The sequence below is a fragment of the Centruroides sculpturatus genome, unplaced genomic scaffold (genome assembly GCF_000671375.1).
Source record: "Centruroides sculpturatus isolate CEXI.00-Female unplaced genomic scaffold, Cexi_2.0 scaffold2024, whole genome shotgun sequence".
NCBI classification, from domain to species: domain Eukaryota; kingdom Metazoa; phylum Arthropoda; class Arachnida; order Scorpiones; family Buthidae; genus Centruroides; species Centruroides sculpturatus.
This window is the reverse complement of record NW_019386112.1, coordinates 1-22,354: the sequence shown is the minus strand read 5'-3', so window position 1 is coordinate 22,354 and position 22,354 is coordinate 1. Positions and strand designations below refer to the sequence as shown.

Here is a 22,354-nt window from a genome sequence, read left to right as displayed (position 1 = left end):
ATCGTTACTTCCGTCACCGAATCGTAACTGCAGCCATATATATGCACATATATATATATATTACGCGGAACGAAAGCCGATATCACCTTAAAAGGTGACAATTGTTATATCTCGACTCACCTGACTCTGCATCATCTGATTATGCGGGGGTGGAGGTTGTGGATGGGGGGACGGCTGTGAAACTGGTTGTTGAGGTGGGGAGGGCCTCATATGAGAATTCTGAAAGCAAAAATAAATATAAATTAGGCCGACAAAAGGGTTTTTTCCTCTCTCTCTCTTTCTCGGACGCTAAACTAACGCATATTCTATATTCGCTTTTTAAACTAATAAAAGTTTTATAAACAAATAAATGTATTTATTTTTCCCATGTGAAACAACGTTGCTCATCAATGGTCATTTTAATCATCCAGTTCAAGAGCATTTTGAAGGAGAAAGTGAGCGCATCCTGTAATTTCGTAAAATGAGCAAACGCTTAGGCACTTTTATACAGAAAATATTCACACTTGACACAATTACGGTAAAATGTCGCAAGGTTTCTACAGCAAAATCACCGAAAGTAAAAAAAAAAAAAATCTATTCAATATACGAAATAAGGCGAACGGTACAACAACCAATCCCGAATGTCAACAAAATCACATGATCGGTTAAAATCCGTCAGCCTCCTCCCGTACGGTGGCTCCATCTGTGTGTAAATATTTTTCTGTCCCCTTTTTTATAACGGCGGAGCCAGGGCTATTAAACTAACCTTTAGAGACATGATAGAAATTTAAACGAAACGAGACAAGCGTAAGTAGGGGGAAAATTCTATTACACCGCATCATCAGCTGCAAAATCACGCGAAACAGACATTTCGTCACTCGCGGATTTGACGATTGTTTTGACTGCTCACGCAAGTGGACTCGCCAAAGCAATCACGGCTGCTAATGGGTTTCTAATCGGAATAGAAATAGCGTTTACGTTTGTAGTTACGCGATCCATTCCTCCGATGGGTCGTGGACGAACTGGGGAAATGTTCTACTTCGTTTAGTTCGCCCGTCGGTTAACACCCCGCTTCATAAATCTCCCGAAAATGTTTTGGGCCCGTATTTCGCCTTAATTCTCAACGACGGTCGCAACCAATTTCTTTCTTTTTTTTTGTTTATTTTATTTATTTAATTATTTGTATTTTCCTCTCGATAGATGGCGGTAACGGTGAGATTATTTCCATTTCTAAACCGTTTACCACCGTCGGAACTGGACTTTACTTAATTGATAAAATTTACCGTATTATGAATCCTACTTTTCTAATATAATACTTCCTCGCGCAATATATACACGTAATCAGTCAACTGCACCACTTTTTGCCTGTGTTAAAAACAATGACTTGTAAAAATGGTAGCATTCATTTAAGCCCACCCCTTATTCTTACATAGAATTGTATGGGATAAACAGCGCGATGTACACGATTTTATACCACGCAATGGAGACCTCAAATATATGATTTCGGTGTAAAGAGTTGAGACCCTAACGCCGTCCAGATTACCCAAATACATAGATACATAACTGTAGAAAACAGTCGTTGCGAAATGTCAACGAAAGTGTGTCTATTTCGTAACGGTCGACAAATTTATAATCTTTTGCATAATCTCGGTAAACTAAAACGTCTTGCATCTGTTTTCTGCTCAAATATTTACACAGATACACACTAAACAAAGACGACATTCCGTCCTTTATTCCCGGCACGAATGGCGATTATAAAAGAGGAAAGCAAAATCACTCCCAAACCCTTATTAATAGATTACATCATAATTACGTTTAAAGTACCAGATATTGAAGACCTTCGAGACTCGATCGTTATCTTCGATAATTATGATCTTCCCGGCCTTTAAAGGATAGAGGGAAAAATCGATCGAAGGCAAAGAATCGCCAAATCCATTAATTTCCGCCTAGTTTTCCGGGGATGGCGCAATTTAAGAAAGGGGAAAGTTGGTCGACGATGGCTCAGGGTTCGAATCCCGGCTACTCGATTACTCTTGTTTGGTAACGATCCCTTCGACGAAACGGTGACGAGATTAATTTTTCTAAACAAAAACCCCACCTGTGTAAGAAGTAAGAGGAAAATGCCTACGCCGGAATTACGTCGAAGTAATTTTTATTGACCAAGTCGAGTAAAAAGATGCGATCCGGTAATCCCATTTGTCCAAACTCGTTTAATATCAAATCCAATTTTGTCCCCCTTCTTCGGTCGTCTAGACGTTACTACAGCTCTCTAATAAGGAATTCTTTCGAAATCAAAAACTTCATCGATTGATTACTTCGAGGTAAAGATAAAAAAAGAAAAAGGTGAATTCGCGTTGGATAACATTTGGGTCCTAAGGCTAATGATGACTTAAAATAAATTGCCTAATAATCGATCGAATTTGCGTTTGTTTATTCATACTTACAGGAAAAAAGCCGGCAGGTGGCATGGGACCTCCAGGCATGCCTTCACTGGGTGGCATCTGTCCCAGAGGACTCGGTGCTGTGGGATTCTACAAAAATAAAAAAGTGTCAATTGTACTTCTACCGAATTATATCCTTATAAAAACTTAAGAAACAATAAAATTTCTAAAAGGTAATAAAAAAATATGCGTTTCGTATTGCAGTTTATTGGTATATTTTCGAGCGTTCTCCAAGATGTTGGTGTAAACTTTCGAAGACGAAAGGATAAAAGGATTGGAAACGACGGAAGTGGCAAATTTACGCGACAAATTATGAAATCTGGTGATTTTTTAAACGGGAGTCGGGTACTAGTAGCGAACGAGGCAAACAGATCAATGGCGCGTAGAACACCGATGACCGCGAATAGGTGGGGACGAAAATCGATCCCGCGACCTCAAAAAGGCCGGTCGGGGGGTCGTCCGCTTAATTCGAACGGGGGTCTCTGGGCCGCAGCTACCGATCAACAAACCCGAGGGTTAAATAGCTACGAGGAGTGGATTTCGTGACAGAGCACCTGCAGAGTCGGGATAAGCAAGGTCAAGTGGATTTTAAGCTTCCATCTCCCTTCGGGCAACTCTCAACAGACAAACTGGGGCGCGTGGATGAGAGCTACGTATTCCCATTCTCGCTCTCTTTCTTTCTTTCTTTTTAATTTGTCAAAGACAAAAAACCGAAAATTTCCTAATAATCCGTCTTTCTCGGAGCACTGGGTGCGGAGAACTGGAGGAGGTACTAAAAGAGAATTTTCGAAGGGTATTGTGCAGAAGGAGTTTCTGGCATCCTGCCAATGAAAGAGCACCATGGGATATTACGGGGTTCCCCCGACACAAAACAAACAGCAGAACAGGGAGAGGAAAGAGAACTGGAAAACATATTGATGTATGTGCGCGCGCTCTTGGAAGGGGTTGTAATGAGAGGAGAGCTTTTAAGGAAGGTGGATCGACGCAAGAAACTACTCGCCTTCTGTCCAACTAACTAATTACATTCTCCAAACTCATCTAATGTTGCTTTCCAATTCTAAATCTTTGTTTTCTTATGTAAGTGTAGAGATAACTAACGCTATATCTCTCTGTCTCTTTTCTTCTTTTAACTAACAACAGTCCTTCCTCATTTCCTACATCTAACTTTTAAACTAAATAATATATATCTATATATATATTTGACGGAATAATAAAATATTAACGAGGGGTATTAAAACGAGTGCTAATACACAAAAGCATTTTCGGATATCAAGAACTAATCGATAATTAAATTAACCCGTTTTATTATTGATTAATTTCGGAAATAAAGTATCAAAAAAGGAAAAAAAACCCGACAAAAATCGTAAATTGCGTCTGTATTGTGCCATTTATTTTGTTCTATTATATGATAAACAATCCGGATTTCTGCGATTATTATCCCTAACCTTGTGGATCTTCGGGCCGAGAACCCTGGAGCTGTTTATACAGACAAGGTAATACCAAAGAGAAGGAGAGTGGGTGCGTAAGAGGCGATGTATCGCAGCCACCGCGTTTCTCTCTGTACGTCGCGTCTCCCCCAGTAAAATTTTTAAAGTTGGGCTAATCTCCGCAGCGCATGCTCTATCTACGGGTTGTTCACCTCGAAAATCTTAGCAAACGAATGGGAGAAGAGTAGAAGCAACCGTAAGGTCGCCCGACAAGAAACTCGTTGTAATAAGAAGAATCCGGGTTATAGTCCGATAGTTCGTTCCATAAGACTTTACCGAAGGATGATGCCTTTTTCGGTCAGATAATGTGGGCAGACCCTGGCTTCGGTTACGAAACCAGAAACAAAATTAATCGAAGCACTTTGCATTGTGTGTGGGAACACGATAAAAACAATTGCAAATTAAACACGCGTTGCCCAACGTCGTAGATATATCGAGTACACGATTCTTACGCAATTCTTCTCGCTGCGTGTAACGCAATTAGAACAGAAAAGGGCACTAACAGCTGAGGGGCGAGCTTTTGGAATCCAAAAGACGTTTGTTTGTGACACGGACTCGAGACATCATCAATCACGACTCCGCAGTCTCCGAACGAGAACATTATGCAGATGATGAGGGTGCCAGGGAGTTTTCGCCAGAGAAAAAAAAAAGAGAAAGACAATAGAAAAGAAATATGGCGTATGAATAATACGGCGAATCGGGCCAGATAACGTTTCCTTTTCTTTTTCTCCTTTCTGACTCCTCGGGGAACCGAAAGGGAATAAGGGTACGCTAATAAGGACGGGATAATCCGCATTATTTTAAGTCGGGTTATTCGGGTAACGAAAGGATAAACTGTCCAATCAGGAGACGCCTGTTCAGACAAAGAAAGTGCGCGACAGAAACCATGGCCTACAACCCCGACGTAGATCAACGGACGAGAGAGGCGGACGATATACGAGTTCAGCGTTCTTAATAAAGGTATAAGAGTCGGCAGCAGGTGGACGAAATATCCCTCGGGACAAATACTTGCACGGTTGGTTTCCTCAAGGTCAGACCGGACAGTAGACCGTACGCGCAGCCAGACGAAGCAGAAAGACTTCATAAATTAGCTTTTATATCCTTCTCTCATTTTAACCCCGAGCCACCACGATTTATCGAACACGATCCAATGATCTATCTTTAAACGGGGCGCTCTTCTTCGTCCGAGACTCGGAAAATTCAAAACCAGATCGGACTTCCTAAGGGCCGAGAAACCCACCGCTGGCGTTTAAAGGTTAAACGAAGGCCATCGTCCAGACTTGTTTACGCGAAAACTCCACGCAAAATTCCACTCGGAGAGAGAGAGGGCGGGACGTTCTTAATTTTAGTTCGCTCCGGGAATTTTTACAGGAGAGAGAATCCGTCGGAATTTTACGACTCGGCTTAACAGAAGTCGGAGAAAATGTAAATGACATTCGGACCGAACTACTGCAAAAAAGTAAAAAAGGATGACAATAACTGCGCTCGAACAGCACGTGGCAAGTCGGGAGGAGCCAAAAGGGGAGAGAGAGAGAACGGCGTAACATCTGACGTGAGTTTCGGCGATCGATACTCCGTCTACAATTCTAATTAATGTTATTTCTAGCGAGCCCCTGGAACAACACCAGCGCCGGGTGAAAAACTACACCAACAGACTGCACCGGTTGTCATGACGACGGAATTTTATAATTCTCGACGATACCGAGGAATTGACCTAGGAGAAAACAAGGAAGTTAGCGCCGAAGGATTTTTAATTCGCAACGGCGCATATCTCCATTTTGCAACTTCTCCTTTTTTGGGAACCGCATTTTCCATTAAAGAAGAGCGCCGGCCTAGGAGGGTTACAGATGTTTAAGCCGCGCCGTCACCATCAATTAAGACGAGATTAGGCGAGAAACTCCATCCGGGGCTCCCTCTTCCCGGAAGGACAAGAATTCTCTCGACTCGTCTGGTGGTTCGCTCAGCCGTCGGACAGAGTCGCGCACGTCTCTCTTCTAGAAGGAAACAGAAGGTTTCATTTTTCTGTAAGAAAGAAGGCTACAAGCAAACGCTCTATCGACCCTCGGCGGGATAGAGAGTCCTATTGACTAACTATCGATCTCGGCATTGCGGTTCTTGTCTACATAGGTGTATAACTGCGTGTCGAGACCGGTCGCGGACTAAATAATTCTGCTTAGCCCCATTAGGACCCGGGAGGCGCGAGTCCAAGGTCGACCGGTAATTAAGACGACGAGAAAGGGGGAATCTGGGAATACGAACGTGGAGAGGTCTTTTAAAGCGGCAGGGGAGAAGGAGAGAGAGAAAGGGGGAAAGGGAAAGGAGACGAGAAGAACGCGGACTTGAGCAAACACGTTTTGTTGACAGAGAGTTGTAGTAAAGCGCCCGGAACGTGTTGGCTAAAGACCTATCACTTGTAACATCGCTAATTAAACGTGTCGGATCGGTCGACGAGAACAAGGGACCCGACCGCTTTAGAGGTCAAGCGGACCGTTCGACGCAACGATTACCGCCGAATCCGACTTTTAATTTATAAAAAGCGGGATAGGACGCGCCGCGGGCGCACGGTTGGCCAAAAGCAGCCATCCACGGCCGGCTGGCTAGCAGCTTTTCAATCATCCGCATCTCTTCTCTTCCCAACTTCTCCGCCGGTCGCCATGGCAACCGTAGGAGATAATCAAATCAGGAGGCCGGAGGCTCGGGCCGGCGGCGCGGCTAACGACTCTGCCAGAAGATGGAAGAGCGAGGAGGGAAAAACTATAAGTGGTCTGGCGTAGGAAGACGACGCGGCCAGAAAAGCAAAACTTCTCGGCCGTTTAAAATCCCAGCGTTAAGAGGCGCGCCCGATATAAAGAGAAAATAAAGCGCGGAGGCCGAAGTGTCAACAAAAAAGCTCTTCTACAAGTGTCCCATTACGGAGGAGGTCGTTCGATCGCTAGGCCATTGTTGACCGATACACTTGTGGCCGCATAGTCTCTCGGGCGGTCGACTTCCTACCCGACACGTCACTCGGGCTACCGCGCTAATCTGTTTAGCGGCGTGCGCCTCTACGATAACCGCATCTATTCCGCCCGTCCAATAGGATAAGGCTAACGGCTATTACCCCGCTCGGCCCAGAAAAAATTCCTGTTTTCCTTTCCGAAATTATTACGTGCCGTCCACGGTTTCCACTTTCGATCGTTACCTGGCCGATAGACTAACCGGCGCGCCCCTTCCCCGTGTCGATCGTTATGACCGTATAAAGAATATTTCTAAATTGTTGATCGCCGCGTCCTCGATCGAAGGTGTGGGCGCGAAACTTTCTCCCGCTAAAAATAGCTCCTTTTTTCTTCTTTCCAAAGGCGACGCGAACTTCGTCCGACAAACTAATCGATGGCCGTCCATGAATATTTATGGCATCCCGTTCCGTAGGTGAGAAGCCAAACTACTACGTCTCGGCTACAAAAACCCTTTCCGTATACCACCGAAAAGTTTAGTTTCTGTAAAAATCTTTCCTTTTGGCCGGAAGAAGGAAGAGGAAAAACTGGCAAATTCGTCTCTACTCGTTAATTTATCCTTTTCTGCCGATTAAACTTTCCTTCGTCGCTACCCGACCGAGCTGCCACGCAATTGCTAAGCGTATTATTTAGCATTTTTCCTTATCGCGCCGGTGCTTAATCTTCCACGAGTGACAACCCCGAGGGTCGAAGTGAAACGTCAATGGGAATATCCGAACTCAAAACTTCATCCGAGAGAGAGCTGGTAAGATAAAGCACCTTACCCTAATGATTTATTATGGAATTTCTAAAAGGGATCGTTTGTAAGACTAGCCTATCTTTATCTGCACATATCGGAGTGTTGTCGAGCGCGATTAAGTTCGCAACGCACGCTAGCCGCAGCAAGGTTTTAATTATCAATGCAGAATATAAAATTTCTTTAGGAAAGACGGCGACGACCACAAAAACAACGAATTCTTGCCAAACCAATCTCCGGAATGAATCACTCGTTGGAATGGAAGCTACGTTTAGTAAAAATCAAAACTAAAAATATTTTACCAAGATGGATAGAGCGACCTTCCACTTGATATTGTCTGTTTTCGAGCATCGATCATTTTCCATCCTTACTTGTGGCCTTCCGTAACAAAATTTCGAATTTTAAAATTAGCATACCATAATTCGGCAAAGAGAAAATTTCATTGGAAAGGCGATTTACGTGATCGTCAACCAAGAAGAGATAGAAATTACTTCTTTAGACGAATTTATAAAATTAACGCCGATTTTAACTATACCCTTGATATTATTTATCAGATTTTAACTACGAAAAAAAATCTATACCATTTCTATTTTCAAATCTAAACTTCCGAAATTGTGAAAAACTTAAAAGGACTTCGACACAATGCATTAGTAATCTCCAGTTTTCGTCTCAACCGATATTTAGTAAATTTCAATTCTTTTTTTAAATAACAACATTAAAAATACCATAGGCGGATAATCAGAATAACTTAAAAATAAGCTTAAACTTATCCTTCGGCATTTAATAAGCGAATTGGGGGCACGATTCGCTCCATCTGTTTTTAATACAACAGGTTGAATTATTAAATTTAATCAGCCGAAGCTTGCACGGATAAAAACGGGAAAGGGCACGGCGACGAGAGTCCCCGACTCCAAAGCTGCATCTGTAATAATTAATCAACTTCGTATCGATACTAATACGAATGACACCTCTCTCACCTCCAGCAAATAAGAAAGAATAGAAGCCATTTAACCGAGTCCATCTGCTGTCGCTTAGCAACCGGAGTGATTTTTTCCCCTCCTCCTCTAATTCTTTCCATCCGGACAACAGGTCAATGATCAGGACCCGGACTCTTCAATTCACATGCGCAATGCATTCGAGTCGGAAAGTTACGCTCGAATATACAATTTTCTCTCTAGTTTCTATCGTTTCTTCCGCCTCCTTGACAACTTATAAACTATTACAAACGAGATACTTCGACTACGGTTAAGGAAAACTTTTAACCTTTCAAACGGCTCCTTATAATATGGAAGGGGACAGCTAGTAGAATCTCATTAATCCGTTAGATGGATCGATTGTCTCTCGGAAGAGAGAAACAAAAAAACTGTTTCCGCACGTTGCGGAATTCCTCCCGGTCGTCGTCACGTGACCGATGCCGCGTGCTCAATTGGTCTCATCAATCATTCCCAGAAGTTGGTTCGTAGTCGTAGCCGAGCGACGCGGCGCCACGCGATTGCGATCGCGTAACTAACCGAACGAACAACAGTAAATAACTACTTACGTGGGCAATACCATTTACAGAATACCCGGAATTGACGAACCCCTGTAGTAAGAAAATTAAAAATATCATGTAACTTTATTAATATTATACAAAAAGTGTTTATTGTAAATAAAGAAGAAAGAGGAGGAAAGAGATGTCACGGGTAGGAATGGCTTTAAAAGCTCAAGCGGGCGATATAATCCATTTTATAGTGATTTCGAGACGTCCGATCGATCCGATCCATATCAATGATTTATCGCGATGCACATCTCGCCGGCATTTTTCCTTTCCAAAACTCCCTTATATTTATACCAGAAACTCTCGGCAAAAATTTATATCGCATTCGTACGACTACCAAGGCGTTAAGTTCTTCACTTCGGCATTTTGTTCTGTTTGTGCTGTAATTATATCGCCAGATAAATGCTTGCTTGTGGCTTAAGGAGAAGAAATGTGACTGCGCTTCTAGCCCGTCCGCGGAAAAAGAAGCTCGGAATTCTTATTCAAGAATATTTTCACTCCCGCATATAAAGAATTTATAATGTTAGATTCGGAGAGCTACACGTGAGGATCGAATTATAAATAGATTTTTTTCTCGTAAACATTCATACTTTGCCGACGTAATTCGCCATTCTTCACTTTATAAGATAAACTTATTAATTTAGAAACTAGGCTAACCTTTATTTTAAATATCGTGCACCGGAACAACATGAAAAGCACCAAAAACCAGTTAGAGTTATTAATAATTATTTTTGAACAAATTAAAAAATAAAATGTTTAAACAAAGCGGAATGGGGTACACGTTTCTTTCCAATTAATGTCAATTATATGATTAGCAACGAAGTATGCTGTTGTTTCGTTTCTTGCAGAAATTCTAATCGATTTTCGATCAATCTTCTATAAAGCTAAAACAGCCGTCAATATCATCTGCATCGAAAAGAAAACAACCACACCGCGTTAACTCGGCCTATTTAGTCAAGAAATTTTTGCCATCCATCCGGACATCTACCTTTCTTTGACAATTCCAAGTTTTCAACACCATTTGCCGTAGTAATGGTAAGTCCAAACATCGACCAAACAGTAAAAAAAATGGCGAAAGAAAGTAAAGATGATCGAATTCTTGTAAAAATTCAGATTAAAAAAATTACTCTCAGAAACTGTGGATCTATATCAGAATAAATAATTAATGAAAAACAATACTTAAGACAATTTATAGTCTTGTTTTTTTCCGAAGTTTTTCATATTCGAAATAAAAATTTCGTTCGATGTTATTGTCTTAATGTATCCCATTCAAATTACCAAATAAGATAAAATTTAAAAAAAAAAAAAAAAGACAACTCTATAGCATTTTCAATGATTAAGCGCATAAGGTAGAATGAAATTTTTTATGAATAGCTAAGTAATTTGACCAGCTACCTCCATAAAAAAAATATTCAGTTATGCAGCGTTGAAGACAGCAAGCATATAGGTACAGTACATATATATAGCCTATAAAGACCATTACATAAATTAATATTTTTCATTTGATAAAGTTGTTTTTAAAATAAATATATTATCTGTTATCAAATACTGAAAAATATAAATTCAGAATTTAAAAATACAACATGGTTTAATATATTTCTTGATTTCGGATGCTAATCTTTTAATAAAATAATTTTTTAACATACAAATCTAGTTCGAAAGTGTATAGTTTTGTACTAATATTGATTATATAGGTCTACATATAATAAACATTCTTACATAGCGTTTAGTCCTAAATATAAAAAGTTTCTTTATACAGTAGTTTTGATTATTAATCTTTCGCTAATTTATTTTTGCACATTTCCGTCGTGAGTTAATTAATTCTTTATAAGAAATACATATTTGTTTAATTTAATGATCGTTAACGTGCTAATTTCATAATTAGATAGGTATTGCGCTATCTAATTTATATACAACGATTTTCTAAATACAATCTGAAATTATTTGCAACAGGTGGATATATCAATAGAAATTTAAAGAAGGAAAAAAATTTCAAAAGATGATAGCATTCATCTTCTCTGAAGTTATTCACTATGAAGACACTTCATCACCTACCATTTCTTTTATTTTTGTCTTTAACAGATTTCGTATTCTCTATAGAATAAGGTATTTTCCTTTTTCGCACGAAGATAAAACGTGTTATTTCGTCATTTTTATACCTTACCATTTATTTACTGATGTTATTTAATTAACGAATGATAACTTAATCGATAAAAGATATAAAATAATCAACGTTTATGTAAAAAAATTAATCCTAATTTACATGAATCTAAATTACGTTTATGGATTGAGAGATTTCAAACTTTCGCGTAACGTTACGTGAGATCTACTGTTTTTGATATTATTTAAATATTGGAACTGTGAATCTGTTCAAAATACAGTTTTAGTGTGTAAAATTGAAATACTTTTCGAAAAAATTACGATATTTAAGCATATATATAATAAACAATAAGTGAAAATTAAATGCCAAAGTTTTTAAATCTTAGACTGGACATTATTGATCTATTTAATCACATTCAAAAATGTCAAGTAGATCGATAAAAATTAGACTTGGGATCTTTCTCGCTTTATGTAACAAGATAAAAGATCGATATGCCTCACAAGTGAAATTTCTGTACACATAAATCGAAGCATATTTTTCTCATTAAAATTACCAATGATTTGAATTTAATGAAAAAAATACTTAAACAATAAAAAGTTTCGAAATAAGTTTTAACCCATTTCATACAACATATATCAGTTGTTCTTTATGAAATACTTATAAATTAATGCAGGTTTTAAAATATAATCAAATATAATATTTACATTTTAAGCTCATTTCTGAGCGAATCAGTTTAATTTGAAATTTAATTTTCGTAAATATTTGAAAGACGATATAAATCATATAATTGGTTTTAAAAAAATCGTTAAGATAATTATTTTTCAATGAAGTTAAGAACTTGAGGGAACGGACACACTCTTTAAAACTTTTAAGTTTTAATTAGGAGTTGATGTAAAATTATAACATCAAGAGATCGTATGCCATTGATTTTAAGACAATATAAATATATAGAATATACTGTAGTTCGTAGATTGGCAGAAGTGCATCGCGCTTAATTGTGTGCAATCGTAGAACTGCGGTTGCTTGAGTGTGATACTAATCTCTCCCAGGACGATCGGAAAGGCGACGGGGTATGACGTCCACAACCCAATGGTTCCCTTGTGTTCCTCTAATCGTTCGCTCTTTCCCCCTTTCTAAACCGTACATCGATCGACTTGGCTGGTGGCAGAAAACAGGCGGGAAAAGTTAGGACCCAGCAGGTAATGCGTTACCATGGCATCGACTCTATAAATAGCACAATCAAATCGATCAGGACACCACAGCGGGTAAACAAAAATGTCTCGCGTGAAGAAGACGCCGTCACGTGGTCGCATTAACCAACCACGTGAGTCGTACTCATCCGAAATTTTTTGCTCGAAACTGGATAGAAATCAAAAGGCTCTCTCTTCGGTCCAGTAATGGAAAATTTTTCTATCATTAAAGTCGTCGGGAAACACGTCATCGTCACGAACGCATCTATCTTGTGACGTCACTGATGAATCAGGGGAAAGAGAGTGACGTCAATCATTACTCACAGTCCTACTGTCATTTAGTAAATCCCAATGAAAGATCCAATAAATAAAACACTGGGTACCTTATGGTTACCATAAACTTCTATGCAACAAGCACTAGATTTAGTGATTATTCTAAGACAACCCTTTAACAATTTTTTTTAGAAAATTCGTAGTTCTCATAACGGCATTTGGTAATTTCATTTAGAAAATAAGAAATATTGAAAAGGTACGAGAAGATAATCAGGAAAATCGCGTCATATATTAGTAGAATTCTACATAGGCAGAAAAAGTTAAAAAGAAAAAAATTCTGGATTGATGAGGTAAACAGTGAGCGCCAGAGGACCCCGGGCGAGCATTTCTGTAGTGGTATGTTCCAGAGGAAATCGATGGCGTTCCGATTCAGTTAGACGCATGCGCATTAACTTCGAGGAAAAGAAAACAGTATGAAAAAGTGCGAAGCGACGTTAGAGAACATGTAACCCAAGGTTCTTTAAAATTGCACGTTGAGCCCTGCAGATAATCAGGTAAATGGAAAGACCGCCGACAAAGATGTTCACAACACTGTAGGACCTTCGAAGCTGGACAGCTTAAGATTGTCAGAGATAATTTACTTGAATTCAATTCGAAAAGTAACTACAATACAAGCAAATGATCAGTACATATCCTTGATAATTTTCTTAATATAGTATCCGAGATACGGCATGGACGATAGAAGCAATGCCCTCCGATACAAAGCAGGATGGATCAATGTTAACGCGATCGTCATTCAATGTCTGAGGGCATAAAAATTTCTTCCCTCCCGACTTATCCATTCTACAAAAAAAAAAAAAAAAAAAAAATATCAGAGTTGGACATTGTGTAGGCCAAGGTGACTCTTCTGAGTGGACTAAGTGATTTAGAAAACCAGATTTCGCAATGTACAAGTTTAGCTATGGCATTCTTAATATTTGATACTCATTATAAAACGGGAAAAAACAAGTCACGTGTTCTTCATTCTTACTGAAAAAATAATTATATTATAATCGTTGCCAATTAGGTAATTTATTTTAAAATTATTAAAATTTATACATTTATGATCTCCCAATTTTTCACTCATACGTCAAACGAGACAAAGATTCTAAAAAAACACAGAACGTTTAATTTAAAAACTAAAATAATCATCTGACCAAATGAATGAATTTCTTTTGAATTACGAAACTGCAACATTTTTAATACGTTCCGTTCTAGCGAATTCTTCACTTAAATTAGGAACGGCTGAATTTCGAGATAGAATAAGAAGTAAAACTACAGTATTTTTTACAAAACAGCATATTCTGCATAAATAATATCACCTTTTTTTTATCAAAGTAATTTATTCAGAATAATTTAATTTTCGAAAATTCTTTAGTCGTAACTTTACACTGCAAGAAATCGAACCGTTATAAACCTAATTTTGTAAAGCAGAAGAAGAGTTGAGTTGTTCTTCGACTTCCAAATTTTTATCATTCATTATTTTCAGAATATTCCCTCGAAAGTCTGTGAAAAAACTACAAAGACAATAGTAATTAGAATCACGAAAACTTCTGTAGCATTTTCATAATTAACGTTCTCTCCTTTCAATTTACGAATTTAAAAAAAATCATTCGTAATTGCCACGTAAAGAAAGGAAATTGTTTACAGATAAATTTATTTTAATATAATCGAATAGGTTAACAAGATTTTCTTAGATTATTCCGATTTAAAATAAATTAATTTTTTTTAATACAGATATTTATTTATTTATATTATTTGTTACAATGTGGAACATATGTACACGTAACGCATGTTTTTTTCAGTTCCTGCTAAATGAAAAAACAATTTTTTTAATTCACCAATTTTATCAGTAATTTCAAAAATATATCTTCATTCAAGAATATGCTTCACGCCTAAAGATCATCGTAAAGCAACTTATCATCACAGGTCAACGATCTTTCCACTTTTAGATTCTACTAATTTCTTTTTATATCGTTGGAATAACTTTTTCCAAATAAAATTTCATTCTTTTAAAAGAAAATTATTTTTCTTCAAATCCCAAAAATGAAAGTCACAAGTTTAAACTATTCTCTCTATAGGAGGTTAAGCATTTTCACTCGAGGAGGTCGGATCTCCCGCGGCCAAACTCAACTATAAAATAGTTCAAATTCGCTCTAAAAATGGACACCGCTGGATTTGAGCCACGATGTTGATTCGATCCTAATTAACACTTAACATTTATCTGAAACTATTTCGAATAATACGGTCAAATAGTTTATACAATAAAATGTAAACTTGTCTTGTTTATCGATAGCCGATTTGCTTGTAATTAGTCATGTATTCTTGAGCACTTCTCATCCTAGATCTCACTATTGATAAATATGATCACGGAGAAAGAAGTTTCCTCCGGGGGTTTCCATCTTGACGGAGATTTCCCAAATCGAATAAAGAAGAGCCCAACGCAACGGCACTTCTTGTATTCTAACTCGCCTGCGTTAATAAACAAAAAGCCAGCTTTTTAACATTATACAAAAAGTAGAATATTATAAACATTAATCATCTTCAACCTAGTGGAGAGGTGTACAATGTTACTTAAGTCTATATAAACTTTTATAGACTTTACTACGAATGAATATTTTCTTGACAAAGAAATATCCCTGATTATTTAAATGACCTTTATAAATTTTTAAATTAGTTTTAGAAACAATTCGAGACATACCATTTAAAACATGAAAAGAAATCAAACAGTTAATATTGTTTATAAAGCTATCTTCATACTTTAAAAGGGAAGACTACAGAACTGAATTAAATAGAACCTAAAATTAAACAATTTTAAATTTATATATTTAAAACACCACGATGACCTTTTTAAATAGCTCTATTTTTACTAACTTCTTATATAAATAGCATCAAATACCTATATAGGCTATATCAATAGTTTGTATAGAATGAATTATTATTGAAAACAACATATGCAAACACTAAGAACTATTTATTTTTAACTGTTGAGTAATTCTGTGACAAATTAATCAGGATATATGCCTTAGGAAGTATTGCATGAAGTTTAACTGATCATTAGTATTTAAATCACAAAAATTTTAATTTTTCAGCAAATCGTCATCGGATAAAAGTTAAGTAATCTTCATTACGATTTTATAACCAGGTTTAGTTGAAAATTCACACTACTAAATACATGACCAAACAATGTTAAAGGAAATACATTAACGGAAACCCTTTCTTTAATTCTGGGTTTTCTCCTAAGGCCAAAAATAATCGTATTTTGATGACTAAAACTTAGCAAAATACTTCACAACAAAATGTTTAATTTCTTTTTTTAATTTATCGTGTCATCTTTTCTTTTAACGCTTAATCTGTCCGATTACATTTAATTTTTAACTTTTACGAACAAGTAAAAAGAAAACCACGAGGTATAAAGAATATAAAAACTCAAATTTAAAAAAATTCATTTCAATAATAACTGATGGGTATGCAATAATAAACGCACTAAAAAGAATATTTTAACTATCTTTAATGCTAAAAATAAGTTAAAAATTGACGGAGAGTTGCGTAACTAGATTAGGATATTCTGAGTGACATACAGATTAGAATATTCTCGAGGAAATTTCTACGAATAAAATATAAAAAAATGCAGTTTTGTTGTGAATTGGTCCAATGGTAAAAAAATCGGTGGCATTTGGTTGCAAAGGACAACGCAACGCACCTGTCGCCTCGGGAGTGTGACAGCTGTCGGAGTGAAAGTAAAAATCGCCGCTCTAAAATTGAAATATGAAAACTTTTACTAGAAACCAAAGATAAATAGCTGCAATGCCGGCGACCGATCCGAACTCTCCAAATGCTTTGTACCGAAACTTAATTATAAAGTTTAAACTATTCACATAGAATATGGATCTAATGCACTATAATTCAACAGGTTGAGTGAGCGTAACACATAAATCAGTCAATCGAGAATCAGGCGAAATCGAACAATTTCAAGTGAAAAATTTTCCCCTTTATGAAATTGAAGTGGAAAATAAGTTGCAAAACAAATCAGAAGCTCATAATTTTGTTTTTCTTTTTATAGATTTAATGCTATTAGATGCAGTATAACAACAACAACAGAATATTGTCCTCAAAACAAAATCTTAAGTAAATACTAACTATTTAATGGAAAAAATAATACATATTTTAGTTTTAGCGACAATTCACAACCTTAATTAAAGTAAATACAGATTAATCCTCATTTTTTTAATATTAGATGAAGACGTATAAAGCGAAATGTTCAAAAAGCGCTTATTCTTCACACTTTTTCGTGATAAATTATTAAACTTATGTAAAAAACCAGGAAGCAAAAAACTAAGGAAGAGCACGACACAGTCTCTCCAATAAACGACACGATACTTACGACCAAGCCATTAAGACAAAACCACTCTCTACCTGCAAAACACCGTCACGACTCTAAGTGGCCTCCTAACAGGAGAGCCATAAACAGTTGAAAGCTGTCTTAACATTAGGAAATTAAACGCCAGACATCCAGATAAAAGGGCAACGTTTCGGTTGTTAAAGCGTTGATTCGTAACAAAGACGATTCCACTATATCAACGCTTATTGTAAACAGGATAATAAATCGTCCAATTTTTATCTTCCATTATGTTCTATCGATTCGATTACTAAACTTTAGTAATTTCATATTATACGCAAAATTATCAGAAACTATTCATATGAAATTACTACTCAATTTTGAATCCCAATGAATATGTTACGAATACGTACATATCGACGTACGGCCTGTCTAAATTATCAAATGTTTACGAATAATAAGATTCTGCTTGAAGTCCATTTTTATAAAATTAAGCGAAAGACGATTTTCTCTATTACTACGATTCCGAACGTCACAAAATTTATTATTAATCAACTACTACTCTGCGAACGCTCCGAGCTATAGAGTTTACGATAATTAGAGCCGTTGTTATATAAATTAACGGAGTGACTATTTACATCGTTTAAAGTCCGCATTGTTACCGCCGTTATCGTTGCCAGCAAGGTGTTCAATCCCGTAATAGTCTTAATAACTTTAAATGTCGCCTCATTGATTAATTTGCTGACCATTGAAGTTTCGATAAATAGATTTACGATTACGTCGAAATTAATTATACGAAAAAATATTATATGTATCGAAATGGGAAATACCCAATAAATGAACAAATTTCACTTTAAATAAGTTATCTTCGTCGCATACTCTAAATTTGAATTCCGCTGCACGTCTTTCGCGCGAAGAGAATAAATTGATTTATTTACTTTAAAAAATACTTTTTTTGTGTGACCATCGGAGCCGAATAGTCGTTCGAAACGCGCTTAAAAGTTTCAAAAATAGCCATCAGTTGCACTTAACCAGAAAGAAGGACGATCAATCACACGCTCAATTAAACTGCAATCGTACCGCAAAACAATCATGATGGCAAACCGGAGGTCCGTAGCTCAAACGAGGCGAGTTCCATCACTTTGTAAGCGTTACTGCGGTCATCGTCGCTAAGAAGTCCGAAATGTAATCGAACAATTAGGGTGGAAAGGTCATCACTCCCTCTATCTATTTTTGACGCTTTGGGTGTGTACAAACACGACACACTTCGGTAATAAACTACCAATCGGGAATTAAGAGAGGAGGGTCGCTCCGAGTAATTGGATGACCATTAAGTGGCAATGTTCCGCCTCCATTTCATCTCGGGACTTCAACCAACAGCTAATTATTTACATCCAACAGATGACGGATCATATTCTAATGAATGATCGCGCGGGTTAATTCTTTCTCGTTTTATGCAACTAATAATTCCATAATGCTTATGTAATACACTTTCCACGCTTTAATCCGAATTATTAATGTTCGTGGAAATGTCATTTTTGACGCGAATGAAAAAGCCAATTTTCAAAATTTTTTAAAATTTATTTAGATAGATAAAGAATTTGCTGTTAAAAAGTCGTGTTTAAACTCACAAATTCCTACGAATACATTTGGAATAGCACGTTTCTCTGTATTATAGATAATTAAAATTAGATTATTCAAAAATTATAAACCAATATTTCCATAGTTTTGTAGGATATTAAAAGTAATCTTTTCTAAAGTAATATTCTTTTCAAGTTTATAATAAACAAAAATTCAATTGATTAATTCGTCATAACGGAATTCTTTTAATTAAATCAATTATTCAAGAATATATCAATACATACTTTTATGCTATATTAGTATTAGTGTAACCAATTCGAAATAACGAACAATCTCTCTCCATTCTCTTACCTCTTTATATAAAAAAAAATTACTAGTACTATTAAATTTTTATAAAAGTAATAATGTTGTTTCGTTTATTTTTATATTACATTTCTAATGGCAAATATATATGCAATTATTAATTTAGTAAACTTATTTCTTAACGGTTTTGTTTTCATCAATTATGAAATGTATATATACGTTACAATTATAAAATAAATTATATCATTCAATATGTGGATATTTTGTTATCTTATAATGCAATTAAATATTAAACAAATTCTTACATAGTCGTGAAACGCTTTGGCTTCGCTCGAATGTTCACACGTATCTCTTCTCTCGGGTGCTGCACAGTATAAGTCCCAAAACACACTGTAATAGAAATAAACTTGTCATCAACAAATACATTAAGAATTAAGAAAATAAATTTAATAAATGAAATATTAATCTTAATAAAATAATGTTTCTCGAGATCTCGATTTTTAAACGTGAAAAATACTCCTGCATTTTTCTACACTCATTCTCCCACGGAAAAGAATATCACCCCAGTCGTCTTTTCATAAAAAAAAAAGCTATCCAAGAGGAAGAGAACATACCAGAATGAATCAGAATCAACGGAAGTTATAAATCTGTAATATGATGCTGTTTTCTCGCAGGAAACTTTTCTGATTTATCTACATGTATAATTAAATCCAATAAAGACCAAATGGTCCAAAATTAATTATTCGAATTTTAATTATTGATAATTACAATATAAAAAATTCCTTCGCGGAACGAATTAGAATATAATTCGATATATATGATTTTAATATTCGATAGAGATCAATCGTGTATCAACCAATTAAAACATATCAATCAGATATAGCAAGTACATTTTTCATTCTGTGATTTTAATTAGATTTATGACAGAAACGATACACCAAATATTGCACCTATAACATACTTTCCACCTTTTCTAAACAATAACAACCTACACAATAATGCCTGAAACAGTCATAAAAAAATCGATTTTTCAATCGATAAGTGTTTCCCCCTTTTTCCCGTTGTCTTTCTGGATAAAGATCCCTTATATCCTCAACTCACGGCAATTACCAGGTACCATTTTACCGGAGGTTGGGATGGGCCTTGGAGTAGTTCCAGAAATATTGGCCTTCGACTCGGTCCGAGATAAAACTCAAGCCATATCTAAGCGACTAGTTTCAATTCCAAAAACGATTATAATAGAAATACTTTAAACTAAATCAAAATAATTTCCAAGTAAATCTCTTAATACTTTATACTCAAATACTATTTCGATTAACATTATCTTTTTTTCTATTTTAATTCCGGTGTAGTTTCTAATGAAATGTGATTCGAAACATCAAAAGAGAAATTTCATGATAAATTTTAACAAGAATTTTTACATTTAAAACCCAAATATAAAGATCTTCGATACCATTGGAAAAGAACAAAAGACAAGTGAAAAGCTGTGACAGGTTGATAATGCTGTCTTAATGAAGTGTCAACAGAAGTCATCAAAACACGAGGAACAAATGCATGGAAGAACGCTAACTAAGAAAAGAAAGAAAAAAAATGCTAATAAAAAGTAAGATCTGCAATTCAAATTTCCTCCACTTGGGATAAACTTAAGGGGAGAATTTTATTAACGAACGCGCAGTTAATTTCAGACTCGAATTATGCTAATAACCGGTATAAAGACTAAGGAGATTCGACCTTGAGTGTACATCTAACCAACCATTTTAACCTTTGGCTATTTACAGAAAAAAAAGTATATAACAAAATGTCGAATGATTATTTAAGAAGTAGGAAATTCATACTCAAACAACTACTGTGTTTCAAATTCTGTTTAAATGGGTTTAATTACGCAATACGATCTTGCACAGTATGCAAATAAAGAAATACATCAATGAAGGATCATTAGTTCAAAATTTATAAGAGTAGAACAATAGCCGAGATATGAAAAGAATTAAGATCAAGTTTTGAAAACTGACCTCATCAAAAATTCATGAATATTTATGAATTAAATTCCAAAACAAAACAAAATTATCTGATTTCTTTCCAACCGAAGCCATTCGTCCCGAGGCGTAATAAATCACGACAATTTTCCGCCGATATAGCAAATGTTATGGCGACGAAAATTTTAATTTGCAGGAAATTTTTTTCCTTCTTTATTGTTTGTTTATCCAAACGAACATCCGGTTAATCAATGGGATGGTATATTTAGAAATAATCAAATTGTCCAATAGAGGGAAAATGTTTTTACTTCCATCTACAGCACAGGACAATTAAAACAGAAAAAGGAAACTGGGTGGTAAAAAGTAAATATTCCTGTTCCTAACTAGAGAGGAGGGAGAAGAAAGGCTCGCCTGCATATTAATAGGAATCCAAATGAAAGATCGGAGATGGAATTTCTTTTGTCGTTAGACTAACGAGCAAGTATTGAAATTACAGGATGCGGAAAGAAACAGGATTTAATGTGTATAACTCTGGATAAATTATTAAAAACCCAAAACCACCGACGTCGTACGAAGGTATCAACAGAGAACAGCTGTAAACAAGGGAGAAATGTTGACAATGGCTAAGGGGAACTGGCAGCTGGCAGGAAAAGTCATGAATGAAAGAGAAGTGCGCTACAGTACGGAGTTTTTAATGAGAATTTTTCTTAATAAGAATAAACTATTGAGAACACACCGGGAATGAACGAAACTATTTAGAATGACTTTTTGATGAACCTTTCCGCTCTCTTAGATTGAGGCATAATTAAATTAAAAAGCATAAAGGGCAGTCATACTAATCTGCGATTTAACCACGTTTCAATCGAAATCTATAATCACGGCATATTATAAAGTACGCAAAACTTTTAATCTGTACAACTTTCACTTAGAGTTGAAAATATGCTTTTGTAATAGCGTAACTTTTATACCTGGCTTGCAATCTGTACTATGATAATTGTACACTCTTCTTTCTACTCTACTTTCGACCATTAATTACTTATCTTACTAAAGCAAGCTAAGTTTACTTCAAAATACAGTAATCAACTCTTGTACACAGGATATAAATGGAAAGAACTTTAAACGTTAAAAATATTATGTGACACTACAGTTAAGAATGCCAGTCACATCTATAAACTATCCTTAATGTGTTTTACTAGCGAAAAAACAAAGATTAATCGGAATTATTATTTATAGATTTCATGACTGGTATTAATGCAAGAAGGTTTACATAATATTTTAGATTTACAACTTCATGTTTCTCAAGAAAAATGATTCCTTTAAAATCGGGAAAATGTTTAAAAATCCCAATTATAATGTCAGTTAATTTTTTAAATATATTTTTT

The 22,354-nt window shown here is 36.0% G+C and overlaps 1 protein-coding gene across 1 annotated transcript in view; it reads right to left on the bottom strand.

Moving 5' to 3' along the window:
* The window catches only part of LOC111613657 (single-stranded DNA-binding protein 3-like), an 84,575-nt gene extending 64,456 nt beyond the window's left edge, over positions 1–20,119 (bottom strand). Inside the window, exons 1-5 of the mRNA XM_023355008.1 lie at positions 20,101–20,119; positions 19,305–19,405; positions 9,177–9,218; positions 2,424–2,510; positions 121–219 (exon numbers count right to left, since the gene is read on the bottom strand). Coding sequence (XP_023210776.1) covers positions 121–219; positions 2,424–2,510; positions 9,177–9,218; positions 19,305–19,405; positions 20,101–20,119 — 348 coding nt within the window. The remainder of the gene's footprint in view (positions 1–120; positions 220–2,423; positions 2,511–9,176; positions 9,219–19,304; positions 19,406–20,100) is intronic.
* Positions 20,120–22,354: the final 2,235 nt, after the last annotated feature.